Source organism: Schistocerca americana, chromosome 1 (genome assembly GCF_021461395.2).
Source record: "Schistocerca americana isolate TAMUIC-IGC-003095 chromosome 1, iqSchAmer2.1, whole genome shotgun sequence".
Classification (NCBI taxonomy): domain Eukaryota; kingdom Metazoa; phylum Arthropoda; class Insecta; order Orthoptera; family Acrididae; genus Schistocerca; species Schistocerca americana.
This window is the reverse complement of record NC_060119.1, coordinates 474,865,119-474,886,306: the sequence shown is the minus strand read 5'-3', so window position 1 is coordinate 474,886,306 and position 21,188 is coordinate 474,865,119. Positions and strand designations below refer to the sequence as shown.

The 21,188-nt window shown below is 36.8% G+C and overlaps 1 protein-coding gene across 1 annotated transcript in view; it reads left to right on the top strand.

Annotated features, from left to right (window-relative positions):
* LOC124623963 (mutS protein homolog 4-like) overlaps nucleotides 1-21,188 on the top strand; it is a 303,421-nt gene that overhangs the window by 184,281 nt on the left and 97,952 nt on the right. The window contains exons 11-13 of the mRNA XM_047149077.1: nucleotides 158-261; nucleotides 3,905-4,124; nucleotides 4,210-4,311. Coding sequence (XP_047005033.1) covers nucleotides 158-261; nucleotides 3,905-4,124; nucleotides 4,210-4,311 — 426 coding nt within the window. The remainder of the gene's footprint in view (nucleotides 1-157; nucleotides 262-3,904; nucleotides 4,125-4,209; nucleotides 4,312-21,188) is intronic.

The following is a 21,188-nucleotide window of genomic DNA, read 5'->3' as shown; positions in this document are numbered from 1 at the left end:
GTATTTCAATAAAACTAGTAATAGATGTCCATATTTCCAGCAGTCTGAAATTTAATGAACAGTCCTTATAGAGTGGTTCTCTATTTTCAATTATGGTTAGAACTTTATTCTTTCCAATTTCTCATTCCAGTATTATTGGTGTTTGCATGTTTTATAGGTTCAAAGAAACAGATCAACATTTTGCTTTACAACAGAGCTTTTAATACAGGCTGATGAAAGATGCAAAGAAGCTTTTCATGAAATTCAGATGCTAAGCAATGTGTAAGTATTTTTTCTGTAAAAAGAAAGCACACTATAAATGCGGGCAATCTTCAATTTCTTTTTTGATTGTACAAGGAAAATTTAAGTTTTAAATAATATAACCATAAAAATGAAAAAAATTACCAAATTTCAGTAACTAACCTTCATTGCTTATTCAAATTGTGAGTGTTAATTAGCTAATTTAGCACAAAACAAATGCGTTTGTGTTTTCGTTTCTTCCCTATGTCATTTTCATTTTCCACCAGTCCTTTTCCTTTCCTGTTACACATCTATTACTTTTCTCCTCTTATCCATTGACAGTCATTTGACTTATAACAAGATATTAAATATGAACCTACACATTTTTCTCTTTTATTATATTTCACTCAGATTTTGCCACCCAACAATGGTTTCTCCATGTCATTGTGTCATTGAGTGTCAGGTGTTCATGATAATGATGAGGAGGGCACAAAAAATATCTTCACTCAGCAAATTTGATGGAAAACTGAAAGCTAATTTCTTGTGCAAGACACTGAACAATTCAGTTAAAGACAACTCAATTCAGACATACCGCAGGATTTTTACTGAGTGAGTATGATTGTCACCAGGTTATGAAGCACCCACTGTGGGTTAATAACATTACAAAGTGTCCAGAGAAATGGACTAAAGTGCAGTTTCAAGGATAGTTGAACATTTTCTGACAAATAACAGCCAAATAAAAAATAGTATTTGAGTAGTCTGTGACAAACCTGAAAGGCAATTACTACGAACCAAATTCTCAAAAAAACCTAGGAAGGATTAGTTCTTAGTAACGTCATTTAATGTGTGATTTTCACAGTTATTAAGTCAGATAAGTGGTGACTTCTCTATTCTATTCCTGAGTAGTTGAATTTTCTCTAACATTTTTCTTAAACATGTTTTCTGCAACACTTTTCTGCCATATAATAGAGCTTGTTTACACAAGATAAAGCCAATGCAGGATGCAAAAGTACAATGAGCAGTTCAGAACTTGGTGAAGTAATACTCCACTATCTCTACTTCCAGTTACCAACAAAACTGTTGCTTATGAACTCAGTCTCACTCATTAGGCTGTCTGGAATGTTGCAAATGAAAACTGCTTGCATGTCTATCATTCACAAAGGATTCTTGCTTTTAATGCACAAGACTGTACATATTGCTGGAAATTAGAACACTGTCAGCTTCCCAATGATTGTAATCTCTGCTGTATCATTCTATTTACTGTTGTTTTCTGATCGTCATCAGTCTGGCAACAATTGACTAAAATATTTGAGCATAGTTGGGTCGGGACAATTAGTTCCCGAGAGTTGCCTCTCAAATTGCCCAATTTAACATCATTGTTCTTTTTGTGGTCTTTTCTGAAGGACACATTGTACCAGGCCTGAATCAACATCATGAAAAGCTGGTTGCAAGAATTTTTGAGATTGCAGATTCATGATATGTCAGTAATATTTTAGGAGGTATTCCAAACATTACTTCGCTAGTGTCCACTTTGTAGTGATGTTGGAGGTAGAAATTTTGACCAGTTTATGTGAACAAACTGATTTGAGAAAAAAATGTTTGTTTTATTTTTTATCATTTTCTTATCTTACTGTTACTTGTCTACATGTTAGAATAAAAGTTCATTCTTGGTACCTATGCATTAGATAAAATTAAAATATACAGTCTTTAGGTTTCATCATTAGCAACACTGCATTTATGTCTTATGTTAGCTACCTTCCTTCATGTTGTTTCTGAAGCACTTCTTATTAACACAACAAATTAATGAATTTATTGTACCCTTAGCTTAGCTGCTTAAATGGTCAAGCTTTACCCAGTAAACATCACGATTACATTTCATCTACTGCAGCCAGCTTTGGGTAAGAATAAAAAGGTTACCTAGTCTTGGCTGCTCAAGTTAAGCAATTAATTTGAGCAATTAACCAATATCTGTAGCCTTTAACATAAGAGTTGCCAGATGGGACAGTTTAGGATAAATGCCACTCTTCAGAATGTTTATTGCTGATTGGCTGTCCTTTGAAAGTCATAGTTCCACAAAGATGCATTTGTAACCTAAGTTACCTCTAAAATTTTGCTTGATACAATATGTCCTGTTGCCTTCAATTTTTCTCCCTTCTCTCTGTTAGTTGTACAACACAAAATAAAATGCTAATTGTGTCATTGTTGAGTGCCCTAAAATTCCTGAAAAATAAAAAGTTAAGTATTAAACTATGAGGTCTCCTATTTTTTTATAAGTGCAGAACTCTGTTTGTGTGGCAGTTGGTCACACTGTTATGAAAAGTGCTTCAAGCGCTTGTGTAAACGTGCATGCTGCGTGCACTGAGGCGCTCAGTCTTGGCTTGGCAGCCATTGAGAATGGAGCTCACATTGGATGTTATTGCAAAGTGCTAATTGCTTGCAGTTATTCAGTTTTTCAACACAAAGGGCACTGTGCTGATTGAAATCCATCGCCGATTGACGGAAGTGTATGGTGAGTCATGGATGGATGTCAAAAATGTTCGTAAGTGGTGTAGAGAGTTTGCAGCTGGTCGGGCTAAAATTCATGACGAACAAAGGAGCAGGAGACCATAAATTTCTGAGGAGACAATGTTGAAGGTTGAGCAAAGTATGCGTGAAGATCAGCAGATCACCCTGTATGATCTAAGCACGTTGGTTCCTGATGGTTTCTGAGGCACCACTCACAGAATTTTAACGGAAACACTGAACTACCGGAAGGTGTACGCAAAATGGTGCCATGCATGCTGACTGAGGACCACATGCGGCAACAAGATGATGCTTCCTGCGCATTTCTGGACTCAGTTGTCACTGGAGACAAAGCCTGGGCATACCACTTTACACCTGAGACCAAGCAACAATCACGCCACAGGCAGCATCCTTCTTCACCAAAGCTGCGGAAATTCAAACAGACACAGTCTGCTGGTAAAGTCACGACAACCATTTTTTGGGATCGGAAAGAGGTATTGTTTGTCAACTTTATGCCCTCTGGGACCACAATTAATGCTGACAGGTACTGTGAGACTCTGAAAAAACTCAAACAGGCAATTCAGAACCAGAGAAGAGGAATGTTGAGCAAGGGCATACACATTCTCCCTGACAACGCTCGCCCACACATCACTCGGCAAACCGTTGCTCTCCTGCAACAGTTTCAGTGGAACATAATCATCCACCCACCCTATAGTCCTGACTTGGCGCCCAGTGTCTATTACCTGTTCCCTAGGTTAAAAGAACATTTAGTCGGAAAGCGATTCAGCTCTGATGACGAGGTGAAAGAAGAGGTTCATATACTTTCCGAACAGTATGGCAGTGAGCTGGTATGACATGGGCATACAAAAACTGCCACAGAATCTACAAAAATGCATCAACAGAAGTGGTGATTTTGTCGAAAAATAGCTAAATGTTCAAGCTGTAAACTGATGTAAATAAACAGGTCTATGTACTTATAAAAATAGGAGGTTTTACATTTCTTTTACAAAAACTGATATATATTATAATTCTTTACATAGACTTGAAATACGTTCTTAGTCATTTTTAACATGTGTAATGGTCTTACAATGATTGGATAAACTATTCTAGTCCATAAGTATAATCACCAGCTCATTGTATTTAATATTAACATTATTGTTCTGCTGTTATTTTTATGTTTTAGAGTGATTCTTGATCTACTAAATGAAATTCGGGAAGAAGTTGGATGTCTTTATAAATTATGTGAAAAAATTTCTGAACTTGACATGCTCACATCATTTGCTAAACTAAGTGCTCTGCCAAGTTACGTTTGTCCACAATTTGGAGATAGATTAGATGTCAAGAGCTCAAGACATCCCATATTGGATTTCATTAATCCAACTGAGCCAGTCCCTAATGATATTGTAAGATTAATTTCTCTCAGTTTCCCATGTTATAATGATGTAGTGGTATGACAATGTAAACAGTTTCTTACTTTCAAATTTACAGTTTGCCACAGCAGATAAAAATTTTCAAATCGTAACTGGACCAAATATGAGTGGGAAAACCATTTATCTTCGACAGATTGTTTTACTGCAAATAATGGCACAGGTAATGAACCACATTTTCTTGCAGTGACAAAGGATAATTACAAGAGTCATAAAATAAGATTAACATAGCTTCATATTGTACTATCAGATGTTAAAATTTTCAAATGTCTGTGCCTAGCAGCAGTGAAAATGGAAAAAGACTGAGTAGGTTCAAGAGCAGTCTCAACAAAAACAAAAAACACTCCTTGTGAATTGGGGAGACATTCTTATTCTGAGGGAAAATTAATACAAAGATATAGCAAACCAAAACACTTAGAAAATCTAATCAAGGGGGCCTCACTGTAAAAGAACAATCAGAGATTGGCAATAAAAAGGACTCCCCTGTTAAATAGAGTTTAATTTCAATTCAATGTCTTTTGTTCTCACATTTGCTACAAGCTATTTTCTAATGTTTTCCTCTCACTTTTCACTGCTTTGAATACTTCTTCATTTTCTGTTGTCATAAAATCTGTTCCATTTTCTTTGTATCTGTTTTTGGTCGGCACAATGAGTTTACATGGCAGCATTCAATTTTTGTTATTCCAAATATTTCACAGACTTTGATTGTTGCTCAAGTATTTTAAGCTGAATACTCTGTGCCTCCTGGAAGTTATTATTGTGAACTGTTTGTACACATTGTTGACAAAAAAGAACCATAATTCACTGACTCATCTCTTGATAAAACATCTTTGTTCCAAATCCAATCAACAAGAAATCATAGAATTTTAGACTGGCTGAAGTTCATTCCACCACACCTGACAGACAGAATGTAAATCATAGAGGTCACAAAACCACAGATAAGGCCAAAATTTCAGTGAGACTCTATCAGAATCACATTATATTAATATAAGAATTCCTCTCTTAGCATTTGAGGACCAGAACTAGTCATGGTCAGTATTAGCGAGCTTGCAGTAGTGTTAATCATGCAGAAAAATTCTCTTAGCTGATGACAGCAGTGCTATAGTCAGTAAGAAAACAAGGAACTCATTGCAAATAAGACAAATGAAACCCTCAAGGAAGCTCTTAATGTTGATCAATATGCTGCAAAGTAATATTGAACACAAAGAAAACAAATGACTGGATTTTAATTTGAGTAGGGACAAATGACTATTATATTAAATGTAAACTGCATAACAAATAAAAAATTCCTGGGAATGAATTACGATTCTCAATTAAAATAGTGTGAAAATACAAAGATATTTGCTAACAGAATGCCATCAGCATGTTATGCCCTTGAAGTCTTATCATCAGTGTGTAATAGGCAGTGTCTTTTAGTTACATACAACCTGTGATTGGAAAGCTTTAAGAATGGGCTTGTAATTGTACAATGGTGGTACTTACATGTTACTGGGATGCATCTCCTTCAAAATAGCCCCCTTCTGACTGAAAACACTGACTCCAACAGTGTTTCCAGTTTTGGAAACATTCCTGGAAATTTTTTTGCTGAAGTGTGTTAAGGATGCTCTCTGTATTTGCCTGGATGTCTTCAATTGAGTCAAATTGCTTCCCTTTCAGTGAAAATTTCAGTTAAGGGAACATGTAGAAGTCCACAGGGGGCCAAATCAGGGGAATATGGCAGTTGTGGAAACACAGGAATTTTGAATTTGGTCAAAAGTTCAATGATGAAGAAGGCACAATGAGCCAGAGCATTCCACAATGCAAGCCTTTTCTTCTGCACCTTTTTGTGCAAATGCTCGATACATTTGTAGTATTCCTGTTTAATTGTCTGTCCTCCAGGGGTAAATTCTTGATGCACAATACTGGTAGAATCAAAAAAACAAATCATCAATGTTGTCTTCATTTTTGACCGACTTTGCCATGCTTTTTTCGGTCGTGGTGAACCTGGTGTCTTCCACTGCGAAGACTGCACTTTTGTTTCAGGATCATACCCCTATACCCATGATTTGCCACCTGTAATTACCCTATTTAACAAATCTGGGTCTTTTTAGTTCGATTAATCAGTTCTTTGCACACTTCAAGTCGGTATTGTCACTGGACACTTGACAACAGTTTTGTTATGAATTTTGCGGACACTCAACGCATATTCAGATATTCAGTTAAAATTGACTGAGCTGCATAGAAACTTAAATTAAGTTCATCAGCGATCTCCCTAATTGTAAATCTATGATCAGCGTGCACTAAGTTGCAAACTTTCACAACATTTTCATTCGTTTTTGAGGTGGGAGGACGGCCAGACCATGGTTCATCTTCTAATGATTCACGGCCATTTTTAAATCTGTTGAACCAGCTAAAAACATTTGACAGGCTCATACAATTATCTCCAAAAGCTATTTTTAATAGTTTGTAAGTCTGAGAAGCTAATTTCCCGGTTTTAAAACAAAATTTCACACTAACTCATTGCTCCATTTTTACGTCCATTTTCATGCAGACAGAATCCAGCAATAAGTCCTAACAGAGGCGCACTCAACCAGCTGCCACAATGAACTAAATAAAGGAAATGCAGTTTCCTGTTTGAGGGCATTCAAGGACAAGGCAATCACTCACTCCCCATCTTCCGTGTACCTGCGTGCCAAACCGGTAAGCAGTGGCGAATCCATTCTTAAAACTTTCCAATCACACCTTGTACTACTTATGCCTACACTCAGTTGTTAGATATGTAATTTTTTGCAGAAAAATGCGCAAAATATGAACACAGTTTTCAAACTACAGGAAAGGGCCATGAGATTAATAGCCAAAGAAAGGTATAAGGCTCATTGTAAAGAACTATTCAAAACACTGGAGATTTAGGTAGACCATTTGAGTACATTTGCCAGTCAGTTATGCACATAAAAAAATAAGCTGTCTCCCTGACCATGGAACAAAATCTAGACAGAACTTATATTTAACAGGAAAGAATAAACATGAATTTCAGAACAACTCTTTTATACAAGAGAATAAAGTGGCACAATAAATTGCCAAAGAATGAGTAGGGGTTTTGTAAAAAATGTACACCAGTAAATAATTATAGCACTAAACCATATCTGTCATTTTACATCAAGCTTTTGCACTGTAATGGTTTTTACCCTTTCTTATTTCAAAAACCCTACTCCAAAGCCCTGTAAGAGATAATACTGACACTGTATCATCTTTCTGACTTCAATATCTTAATCATTATGGATGGATGCTGACTCAGTTTTTCAGGCAGACAATTGGGAAGTTACAATACACAAAATGGCAACCAAACATCGTCATCATGGTCCTGATGTCAACTGATAAGTGTTTGCAGTGTTTGATTAGGAAATGATGTGTATATATCAACTGCACACTTTTACTTGGGCCCTGAACGGAGAATGCAGGGAGTGGAAGTTTGCGATCAGCTCATAGCACATTGACTCCTGAGACAACCCCACCTCCCCTTACTGGAGCACCCAGATTACAGCTTATAAAAGAAACAAATATGTAAGAGATTAATGTGTCACACAAGTGACACAAAAATTGGTGGCCAGTTGGTAGGAGGACTAGGTGCAACCTCTCTGCTCATGTCTCAATATAGTTCAAATGGCTCTGAGCACTACGGGACTTAACATCTGAGGTCATCAGTCCCCTAGAACTACTTAAACCTAACTAACCTAAGGACATCACACACATCCATGCCCAAGGCAGGATTCGAACCTGTGACTGTAGCGGTCGCGCAGTTCAAGACTGAAGTGCCTAGAACCGCTCGGCCACACTGGCCGGCTGCTCATGTCTATAAATAATATTAACAATCACTATGCACATCAGGATGTATGGACCAACAATATATTCACAATGGTTACTTATTATTACAGACTGGCCATTAAATTAGGAGTCTACAACTAGCCATCCTGATTTAAGTTTCTGTGGTTTCCCTACATTAATTCAGGCAAATGCCAAGATGATTCCTACTACAAGGTCACAGCCAACTACCTGCAGATGAATTACGTTCTTCTTTTCCCTTAAACTGTCATATAATGACATGTCCAATATCCTTGTAATTGTGGTCCACATATGAAAAACCTACTGCTACTGCTGTTGCTGCTGCTGCTGCTGCTGCTGCTGCTACCACCACAACCACCACGACCATGTGTGTTTAACTGAAACTTATGCTGGAGTTTTAGTTTGAGTCCTGGGCAGGGCCAGCTTCAATCATTACACCACTCTGTGTGAAAATTTCAAACATTACCACCCTCCCGCCTCCAGCCAACCCCTCCATGTATTTTGAGGCATAGTCAACCTATTTCACAATGTTTTTCATCCACGATATCTTATTTTCACATATAACACTTACTCATCCACCTTTCTGGCATAAATAAATCTTTAGACCAGAGCCAGGTAACATTGGTGTAATATTCTACAATATTTGTTACTTGTTACACAAATCAGTTTTTGGGTGCTACACCATCATGAAACGTTAACAGTGTAATACCTTTTCAGTTATAACTCCAAAATTAATTACATCTGTCAAAATAAAGTTATGTCACTCACTGAGTACACAACAGAATCTGCTCACTTTTTCCTGTTCCCAGAACAGACGGGACCATGTGGCATGGAGGGAAGAGCACCTTGACCACCGTGGGGGGAGTAGCAAGCAGAGAGTAGAGTGAGTAGATTTCTTGCAGTGCTGAGGCATGGGATAGAAAGGTTTTTTGAAACTGAATATTTATATAGACATTTATCTTCCCATGTGGTACATATTTGTAGCACACCACCACAAAGACAAAGAAACTAATGCACACCTGTTCACTGCACACTGAACGACTGTTCACCGCAGTGGTAAACAGTGGTAGGTCACATACATCAGCAGAAGTTGTGAAAAGCACAAAATGTCCCAAATTATGTCAATGAGTTCCAAGCAGAACTATGGGTTTCAGCAAACAAGGGAAAGGGACAGACTACAGTATGTGAAATAACAGCTACAGCTCTGGTTTTGAACAGCCGGTGACATGTTGCAACTTGTTTCGTTGCTAGACAAAACAAATGTAGGCCTACCCTACAACAAATCTTTATTAAGTAAATGAATGAAAATGCTTGACATGTCAATAAATCAAAACTAAAATTAATGATAAACATCTGTTTATACAATTATCTTATATTGCAGATATTTTTCTTGCTTTGGCAACAGCAAACTACTGTATGACTTCACTGAAACCCAAACATCACCTAGCACTTGTTCAACTGACACTGTTGCCATGCCACACAGTTGTGCTTGGCCCATTGTTGACATCAGGTACATTTGCAATCAATTTAAGCTTCCACAAACTTTTTTGTCCACTTGTTACTGTCACTGGTTGTGTTAGCAAAATTTGTAAGGCTACACTTACATGCACACAATGCCATACTCTTTTTATGAGTTTCAAAGTTTCACTTGGTGTGCTACCAGGCTTTACCAACACTGAAACCAATTGAAGTTCATCTTTAAAATTGACAAGTCTGATGTCCTTGGTCTGTCCATGACTAAAACCATCACTCAGTTTAGAGTACTTGTCACTTAGAACATCAGATAACATGTTTTTTAATTTTACTAATGTCATACCAAAAAATCACAAAGCTGACTGTGACTTTCAAGCTATTGAAATCTCTTACTGAGAATGCATATTATAAGAAGTGATCAAAAAGATTCCATTTGAAAGCAGTAAAGCCCAGGACCTTTATGTCAATCAGGTAAAATCGTCATGAGCATTGAGACAATCACCCCACCAATGCATCAGGCTGAAGATACCCATTTAGTAAAATACCACATTCTGCTGTGTGAAGAAGTCTGTAACTGTCTGCTGCACACTCTCGTACAACAGGAAGCATTGACCTTCAAAGCCTTTTTATGGGACTGAAGGTGTGGTAACCATATGGGGAGAGATCAAGACTATAGGGTGAGTGCTTGAGTCTCTCCGACTTGAATTGTTGTAACTTCTGTGTTAAGACATTTGTGATATGCGGACATACATTATCAAGACACAACAACACCCCCTGTCACCGTTGTTCCAGACATTTCATCTTAATTCCACAATGGCATTTTTTGACATACATGCTGTCCCATACACATTCTTCATCCTCTGATGGATGTCTACCAGTGTTTGTCCTTTGGCAGCCACGAAAATAATAACAGCCTGTTGGTCCTGTTTGTATGTGTGTGGTAATAACTTTGCCATAGTTCAGGTCTCCACATTTACCATATGCACGTTGGAAAGACACGAATGCCACACTGATCCCTTGCTTAAATGTCAGTGCTTATATACCTGCAATGGAGTCATACTGTGTTGCATATACATTGCAGCAGCACCCTGAAATAGAAACTTTTTGATTGCCCCTTGTGGAACATCCAATACTTTAAAGTGAAATTCTGTTTTGAACTGCATTTCTGGATCTTTAGATTTCTCCTCCTCTACCTTGTATTGGAACTGTTTCTTCTTCTGCCTATTTTATATTTGCATTGTGTCACCTACGGTCAGATTTTCTATATGGAGTTGAGTTGTCAGTTCCTTTGCGTGTATTGCATAATCTTGGAATCTAAGGTCCTGTCAGTAGTATGTAAAATACTCTATTGTCTTTTCGAGTAGGTCAATAGCTTTTGATATATCTGTAGTAATACTTTGTTGTTTTTGCTGACAACATTAATGTGGAATAATATGTCATGCCATATCACCACTAAACAAAGGAACATAAAACCAAAGATAAGGTTTGCTAATTTGCCAGCCTCGTGCACAACTATTGTGTCCACATTTTTGACTTAACTTGTTTCAACTGGTGCATCATAACCCTCTCCTATTTTATACATGAGAGGGTGACTGCATCAATCCTACTTTGCTATTATGTTATACTTAATGGCTTCAATGTTAGGGAAGATATATGAACATTGAAAACTTTCCAGTGTCATGTAGAAACAGAAAAGAAATCATAAATTTTTTTCACCACACTAAAGAATGAAAGTGCATATTCTAATACCTTTGCAGCCTGATTCTATTGCTTATGGCTTCAACACAGAGGAAGAAATGACAGTATGGGAAAACTTAAAAGAAGTTGCAGACAAAATAGAAAAAGTTAATTTAGAGGGGCATGGCAAGAAGAAGAGCAATGCAAATGGTATTATAATGGCAGGGAGTGGGGGATAAAAGATGTATGAAAATTACCACATGTAATCACTGTTTAATCAGAATGTGTGGATTCAAAAGGCTAGAGCATATTTTACTTATTCTTTATTTCTTAATTACAAACTGCTTTTCTCAGTGATACAACTATAGGTGTTTTTAGATAGCTGTGTTAGAACTGTTAGACCATCGTAAGCTGACCTTTATCTTTATTTCTTTCATAGCAGCCTCCAGGCTGACATAGGTATATTTCAACTTTTGTGCAGGCACATGATAGAAACCTAGGTGGCAACACACCACTTACAGGCCACACTCAGGGTGACTAGCTCCAGTGCTTCATTTGTCATTTACTTCTCAGTATCATAAATAAGAAACTGCAAAAAGATGGGAATTTAAGGAGATGGGACCTGGATAAACTGACTAAACCAGAGGTTGTACAGAGTTTCAGGGAGAGCATAAGGGAACAATTGACAGGAATGGGGGGAAGAAATACAGTAGAAGAAGAGTGGGTAGCTTTGAGGGATGTAGTGGCGAAGGCAGCAGAGGATCAAGTAGGTAAAGAGATGAGGGCTAGTAGAAATCCTTGGGTAACAGAAGAAATATTGAATTTAATTGATGAAAGGAGAAAATATAAAAATGCAGTAAATGAAGCAGGCAAAAAGGAATACAAACGTCTCAAAAATGAGATTGACAGGAAGTGCAAAATGGCTAAGCAGGGATGGCTAGAGGACAAATGTAAGGATGTAGAGGCTTATCTCACTAGGGGTAAGATAGATACTGCCTACAGGAAAATTAAAGAGACCTTTGGAGAAAAGAGAACCACTTGTATGAATATCAAGAGCTCAGATGGAAACCCAGTTCTAAGAAAAGAAGGGAAAGCAGAAAGGTGGAAGGAGTATATAGAGGGTCTGTACAAGGGCGATGTACTTGAGGACAATAATATGGAAATGGAAGACGATGTAGATGAAGATGAAATGGGAGATATGATACTGCGTGAAGAGTTTGACAGAGCACTGAAAGACCTGAGTCACAACAAAGCTCCGGGAGTAGACAACATTCCATTAGAACCACTGACAGCCTTAGGAGAGCCAGTCCTGACAAAACTCTACCATCTGGTGAGCAAGATGTATGAGACAGGCGAAATTCCCTCAGACTTCAAGAAGAATATAATAATTCCAATCCCAAAGAAAGCAGGTGTTGACAGATGTGAAAATTACCAAACTATCAGTTTAATAAGCCATGGCTGCAAAATACTAACACGAATTCTATACAGATGAATGGAAAAACTGGTAGAAGCTGACCTCGGGGAAGATCAGTTTGGATTCCGTAGAAATATCGGATCACCTGAGGCAATACTGACCCTACGACTTATCTTACAAAATAGATTAAGGAAAGGCAAACCTAAGTTCCTAGCATTTGTAGACTTAGAGAAAGCTTTTGACAATGTTGACTGGAATACTCTCTTTCAAATTCCGAGGGTGGCAGGGGTAAAATACAGGGAGCCAAAAGCTATTTACAATTTGTACAGAACCAGATGGCAGTTATAAGAGTCGAGGGACATGAAAGGGAAGCAGTGGTTGAGAAGGGAGTGAGACAGGGTTGTAGCCTCTCCCCGATGTTATTCAATCTCTATATTGAACAAGCAGTGAAGGAAACAAAAGAAAAATTCGGAGTAGGTATTAAAATCCACGGAGAAGAAATAAAAACTTTGAGGTTCGCCGATGACATTGTAATTCTGTCAGACACAGCAAAGGACTTAGAAGAGCAGTTGAATGGAATGGATAGTGTCTTGAAAGAAGGATATAAGATGAACATCAACAAAAGCAAAACAAGGATAATGGAATGCAGTCGAATTAAGTCGAGTGATGGTGAGGGAATTAGATTAGGAAATGAGACACTTAAAGTAGTAAAGGAGTTTTGCTATTTGGGGAGCAAAATAACTGATGATGGTCGAAGTAGAGAGGATATAAAATGTAGACTGGCAATGGCAAGGAAAGCATTTCTGAAGAAGAGAAATTTGTTAACATTGAGTATAGGTTTAAGTGTCAGGAAGTCGTTTCTGAAAGTATTTTTATGGACGGTAAATAGTTTGGACAAGAAGAGAATAGAAGCTTTCGAAATGTTGTGCTACAGAAGAATGCTGAAGATTAGATGGGTAGTCATATAACTAATGAGGAAGTATTGAATAGGATTGGGGAGAAGAGAAGTTTGTGGCACAACTTGACTAGAAGAAGGGATCGGTTGGTAGGACACGTTCTGAGGCATCAAGGGATCACCAATTTAGTATTGGAGGGCAGCGTGGAGGGTAAAAGTCGTAGAGGGAGACCAAGAGATGAATACACTAAGCAGATTCAGAAGGATGTAGGTTGCAGTAGGTACTGGGAGATGAAGAAGCTTGCACAGGATAGAGTAGCATGGAGAGCTGCATCAGACCAGTCTCAGGACTGAAGACCACAACGACAACATCATAAATAATTTCCAGTAGGACACTAGATTTTATTTATGATTTTTATTTCCAATATATACTCACACATCTTCATTTATGCAAAGCTTTCATTGTCTTGTTTAACTCGTCCTTTTGGAGCTACATTAAAATTTAAGGTTTTACCACCCTCAGAAACCTGCTGTCCTGGGTGCTGGCAAAGTTCACTCCCCCCCCCCCTAGAGCTGGCCCTAGTCTTGTGCTAGCATATATAGCATTAATTTATTACAAAGTTTTACTATACATATTTACCCTGCCTACTGTTCTAACAAATGATAGTGTGTGGAAATGTTGATGGGAAAAAAATACAATTCTTTTAGAATATGAAAGTGATCTGTAGATTTACTTTTAAGTGTTGGTCATACACTCACGGAGGATAATGAAACAAACAACAAAAATAATTATTTGTATCTACAGCCAAGACAAAAGAAATAATTTTTTTTAACTAGCTGAATCCTATCTTACATTTACATAAGAAACAGTAGAAGTTGATGCCAGAATTTATTGACCAACATAAAATTAGACAACTCCTGATGCTGTTGCTGGCAGCCTTGTCCTGCCACGTAGCCCCTACACAATCCAGCAGGGAGTGCTGAGTCCTCCCCTCCAACCTTCCCCCCTCCCCCCCTACCCCCTCCCCCACACACCAGACCTTCTATCCCTCTCCCTTTCCTGCTTCACTCCAGATTGCTGCTTCCGCTCAAAGCGATATAATTGTATTCTGTCCACAACGGCCGGAGATAGCACTCATGTGTGTGAGGTAAGGTATTGTATTGTATTGTATTGTATTTATTGGTCCAGTAAATCTTACATGTACAGTACAGCACATCAGATATTGGACAGGTCAAAGTATATCTTACAATTAAAACACTTTAGAAACTAGAAAATTATGTTCACAAAATTTTACAGCACTTCATGTACTGGGCAAGTCAATGTGTAAGTTATAATTAAACCACATTAGAAACTTGAAGTTTATAACTGAATACATGTATAAGCCAATATTAACTATTGCAGTATTTGCATGATCCTCGCTTAAGCTCTAAGGATTTTTGAGGAACTCTTCTACACTATGAATTGACATGTACACTAGAGAATTACATTCACAGAATTTTACCTCATATACTGGGCAAGTCGGTATACAACTTATACTTGAACCCCATTAGAAACTTGAGAATTACATCTGAATGTATTTATAGGCCAGTATTAATGGTTACAGTATTTGCATAATCATCACTTAGACTCTCGAGGATTTTGGAGGAACTCTTCCACGCTATAAAAGCAATGTGTCAACAGATATTCTTTTAATGCTGATTTAAAATTTTTTACATCAGTCTTTGCTTTAATTTCTCTTGGCAATTTATTGTAGATAATTTTTCCATGGTGTAATGTTCCTTTTTGGCACAAACTGGTTTTTGTATGGAGTACATGAAAGTCAGTTTTCTGTCTTGTATTATGATGATGAACAGTTTCATTTTTGGGGAGGATACTAGGATTTGTTATTGTATATTTCTTTATAAACATTGCACTTTCAAATAGGAAAATACATGGAAGGGGAAGAATCCCCATCCTTTTAAATAATGGTCTACATGGTTTGTTTCTTTTCATTCCAGCCATGATTCTCACTATTCTTTTTTGCATCCTGAAGAGTTTTAGGCAGGATGGCGAGTTACCCCAGAAAGTGATCCCATATTTTAGGACAGAATGTATGTTAGAATAGTAAACTGTCATTAGACAGTCCTTATGACAGCAGTTTTCTAGCACTCTCATTAAATAACTCATGGTACTTAGCTTCTTTAATATGTTGTCAATGTGAGTTTCCCATGTAAGATTATCCTGTAGCCAGACCCCCAGAAATTTTGTATTAGGCACACTTGCAATATCTGTATCTGACATCTGAATTCTTATATCCTCTTCAGTGTTTCTCTTGACATTATGAAAATTTAATGCTACTGTTTTACTTTTATTTATTATTAGTTTGTTTTGGTTGAACCAGTTCACAACATTTGTTAATGCCTCAGACAGTCTTGTCTGTAGTATCTCTGCAGTCTTCCCACTGACTAATATGCTTGTGTCATCTGCAAACTGGATAGTACTATGGTACTGGTTGGTTGATGTTAGGTCATTTATATATATCAAAAATAGGATGGGGCCCAGTACCGAGCCCTGCGGTACTCCATATTTTACTGCTTTATAATCAGAATAGTGTCTTGTTGATTTATTTTCTTTGTGAAAATGTATTTCTACTACTTGCTTGTGGTCAGTAAGGTATGATCTAAGCCAGTTGTTAGGCATACCTCTGATACCAATTCTTTCAAGCTTCTGCAGCAATAGGGTGTGGTCTATGATGTCGAAAGCCTTAGACAGATCAAGGCATATGCCAGTTTCTTTTTGTTCACTATCAATTTTTTCGAGTACTTCACCCAGAATTTCATATATTGCTGTTCCTGTTGATCGGCCTTACCGGAAGCCATGTTGGGTTGTGGATAATATTTTGCACTTTTCTAGAAAATCTAGCTACCTCTTATGAAAAATGTTTTCTAGTATTTTTTAAAATGTAGATAGCATGGCAATAGGTCTATAATTGGCTATGTCTTCTTTCTTACCCTTTTTGAACAGTGGTTTCAGTTTCACTGTCTTTAAGCAGAAAGGAAAGACTCCATTTGTTAATAAACTGTTGAAAATGTGGGCTAATGGTATTGCAATGAGGTCACCCACATTTTTAATGACATAATCTGGAATCTCATCCACACCTGTTGAAAATTTTGTTTTTAACTCTCTAATTGATAGTATAATTTCCTTAGTGTTGGTTGGAGTAAGAAATAGGGAGTTGCAGTTTCTATTTTGATTTGATGGTGTTGTAGCAGGATTTTTATTTGAAGATTTTATGTCAGAGAGTGATTTTTCACTAATATTTGCAAAGTATGTATTAAAAGCATTGGCTACTTCTTCTGGATTTGTAATTTTTTTGCCATCTTGGATTACCTGGAGATTTACATTTTGGGAGGACTCATTTCCTACTTGTTCTCTGACTATCTTCCACATGGCTTTCATTTTGTTCCTGGCCATTTTTATATGGTGATCATTTGTTCTTTTCTTAGCTTCTTTTATGACTTTGTGAAGCACTCTCTTATAATTCTTGAAATACACCAGAAATTCTTCTGTAACATTTTGTGTTTCTGAGATTTCATAAAGTCTCCTATTTTCAGCACATGATATTTTAATGCCTTTCGTCAGCCATGTAACACTTCTTTTTGTAGTTTTTAATGTTTGGTTTTTAACTGGAAAAGAAATATTGAAATAATGAGAGAATATTGCCATGAACATGTCAAACTTTTTACATGTGTCCTCATAGTTGTCTATATCATTCCATGTTTCTCTTTTTAGTAAGTGCCTGAAGTGTTCTAGGTTGTGCTTGCTAAAATTTCTACCTTATCTTGTCATTTGTTGTTCAGTATTTCCTGCAGTCTCTACTGGGAATTCAATAAACTGTGCATAATGATCACTGAAACCTGTATTCATATTTGCAGATTTGTATAAATATTTATCTGTATTTATTAGTATCTGATCTATAGCACTGCTTGACGATTTGGTGACTCTGGTGGGGGATTTGATAGTTGTATGTATATTGTAGGTTTTTAATAAGGCCTCAAGGTTTAATCTGTCTTTTGAGTTCTTGTTGAAATCTATATTAAAGTTACCATATATGATGGTTGTTTTACTAACTATTTTTATACTGTTAAGTGCCTTCTCAAGATTTTCAATGAAAGTAGTTACGTTTCCATCTGGGCTTCTATGTATGCAAATAACAATTATATTTAAATTTGTCAGTTGTGTTGCAGAAATTTCGAAGTTTTGCTCTTCCCCTAGCTGGTTAGTGAACTTTAAATTATCGTGTTTGATGTCCTCTCTAACATATATGCATGTTCCTCCATGCATGGAGGTTTTCCTACAAAAAAAAGATGGAAGGGTACAGCCCTCTATCCTTGTGTGATGTAACATATTTTCTGATAACCAGTGCTCACTAAAACATATAACTGACACTTCTTTTAGTTCATCTGATAACAATATTTCTATCTCACTAACTTTATTTGATAAGGATTGTACATTTTGGTGCAGGAGCATAAATTTTGACGATGACTTATTTACTAGGTTGTTTTGGCCTACCTTATGTTCGACAGCTGCACATGACATATCATTTTTAACACTTTTATAATTGAAGTTTTCTTTCCAGAGCGATGTTTTAGAAGATGAAATCAACATTTCTCTGGAATCACTTGCCATAAAAAACGTTGTGGTTTTTTCCTGTTTCGTGTTGGGCGAGTTGACTTGTAGTGTGATGGCATTTCTGCTGTAATTTTTGGAGCTGTAATTTGAGGAACTGCAACTAGGCTAGATGGGGATCCTCTTCTTGCCGCTTCAACACTTCCTGAAGTCATTGGAGTAATATGCTCTTCATTTGAAATTGGTGATTCCATTGCTGCTGCTACAATTGGTGGCTGCTCTAAGCCTAGCTGATTTCGGTTTAATTGTCCCATGATTGCATCGCACAGTGCTACTTTCCCTTTCATGTTTCTATGCAATCCATGGGTAGTGAAATCTTCTCTTTTTTGACTGTCTGCATTAATATATGTCACATTGCTGAAGAGCTTGCATATTTTCTCGAACTTTCGGTTAGTTGCTTCGATTTCTGCATTCACACACGATGTTTTGATGAGGGCATGTCTCATAGGGATGCTTATTATGATCACTTTCATGTCCATAACTTTTGCCAATGATTCCCTTAAAGATCGCAAAGCAAATTTTGCCTCGTTCTTGTAGACATCGTTTGCGCCAGCTAAAATAATGCAAGAGTTACAACTTCCATGGTTACTGTGTGTGTCAATATGCTGAGTAACTTCTTGCAGTGGAGCACCTGGCTTCACAAATCCAATAACACTTTCATTTATTAGTTTTTCGTTCATGATCTTTGCCAGTCCTTTTCCATGACTATCAGAAAATAAATAAATAATGCCAGCATCTAGTTTTTTACGTTGACTGTTTTCGTTTGTTGTTTTCGGTTCTGAAACTTTCGTTTGTATATTTGCTTCACTTTGTCTGTTCATTTTTTCTGATAGCACACTGAATCTGTTTTTGGACACGATATTAGAATCAGTCAATAACTTTCTTTGAGAATTTGATGTCGAAAGCCTTAGACAGATCAAGGCATATGCCAGTTTCTTTTTGTTCACTATCAATTTTTTCGAGTACTTCACCCAGAATTTCATATATTGCTGTTCCTGTTGATCGGCCTTACCGGAAGCCATGTTGGGTTGTGGATAATATTTTGCACTTTTCTAGAAAATCTAGCTACCTCTTATGAAAAATGTTTTCTAGTATTTTTTAAAATGTAGATAGCATGGCAATAGGTCTATAATTGGCTATGTCTTCTTTCTTACCCTTTTTGAACAGTGGTTTCAGTTTCACTGTCTTTAAGCAGAAAGGAAAGACTCCATTTGTTAATAAACTGTTGAAAATGTGGGCTAATGGTATTGCAATGAGGTCACCCACATTTTTAATGACATAATCTGGAATCTCATCCACACCTGTTGAAAATTTTGTTTTTAACTCTCTAATTGATAGTATAATTTCCTTAGTGTTGGTTGGAGTAAGAAATAGGGAGTTGCAGTTTCTATTTTGATTTGATGGTGTTGTAGCAGGATTTTTATTTGAAGATTTTATGTCAGAGAGTGATTTTTCACTAATATTTGCAAAGTATGTATTAAAAGCATTGGCTACTTCTTCTGGATTTGTAATTTTTTTGCCATCTTGGATTACCTGGAGATTTACATTTTGGGAGGACTCATTTCCTACTTGTTCTCTGACTATCTTCCACATGGCTTTCATTTTGTTCCTGGCCATTTTTATATGGTGATCATTTGTTCTTTTCTTAGCTTCTTTTATGACTTTGTGAAGCACTCTCTTATAATTCTTGAAATACACCAGAAATTCTTCTGTAACATTTTGTGTTTCTGAGATTTCATAAAGTCTCCTATTTTCAGCACATGATATTTTAATGCCTTTCGTCAGCCATGTAACACTTCTTTTTGTAGTTTTTAATGTTTGGTTTTTAACTGGAAAAGAAATATTGAAATAATGAGAGAATATTGCCATGAACATGTCAAACTTTTTACATGTGTCCTCATAGTTGTCTATATCATTCCATGTTTCTCTTTTTAGTAAGTGCCTGAAGTGTTCTAGGTTGTGCTTGCTAAAATTTCTACCTTATCTTGTCATTTGTTGTTCAGTATTTCCTGCAGTCTCTACTGGGAATTCAATAAACTGTGCATAATGATCACTGAAACCTGTATTCATATTTGCAGATTTGTATAAATATTTATCTGTATTTATTAGTATCTGATCTATAGCACTGCTTGACGATTTGGTGACTCTGGTGGGGGATTTGATAGTTGTATGTATATTGTAGGTTTTTAATAAGGCCTCAAGGTTTAATCTGTCTTTTGAGTTCTTGTTGAAATCTATATTAAAGTCACCATATATGATGGTTGTTTTACTAACTATTTTTATACTGTTAAGTGCCTTCTCAAGATTTTCAATGAAAGTAGTTACGTTTCCATCTGGGCTTCTATGTATGCAAATAACAATTATATTTAAATTTGTCAGTTGTGTTGCAGAAATTTCGAAGTTTTGCTCTTCCCCTAGCTGGTTAGTGAACTTTAAATTATCGTGTTTGATGTCCTCTCTAACATATATGCATGTTCCTCCATGCATGGAGGTTTTCCTACAAAAAAAAGATGGAAGGGTACAGCCCTCTATCCTTGTGTGATGTAACATATTTTCTGATAACCAGTGCTCACTAAAACATATAACTGACACTTCTTTTAGTTCATCTGATAACAATATTTCTATCTCACTAACTTTATTTGATAAGGATTGTACATTTTGGTGCAGGAGCATAAATTTTGACGATGACTTATTTACTAGGTTGTTTTGGCCTACCTTATGTTCGACAGCTGCACATGACATATCATTTTTAACACTTTTATAATTGAAGTTTTCTTTCCAGAGCGATGTTTTAGAAGATGAAATCAACATTTCTCTGGAATCACTTGCCATAAAAAACGTTGTGGTTTTTTCCTGTTTCGTGTTGGGCGAGTTGACTTGTAGTGTGATGGCATTTCTGCTGTAATTTTTGGAGCTGTAATTTGAGGAACTGCAACTAGGCTAGATGGGGATCCTCTTCTTGCCGCTTCAACACTTCCTGAAGTCATTGGAGTAATATGCTCTTCATTTGAAATTGGTGATTCCATTGCTGCTGCTACAATTGGAGGCTGCTCTAAGCCTAGCTGATTTCGGTTTAATTGTTCCATGATTGCA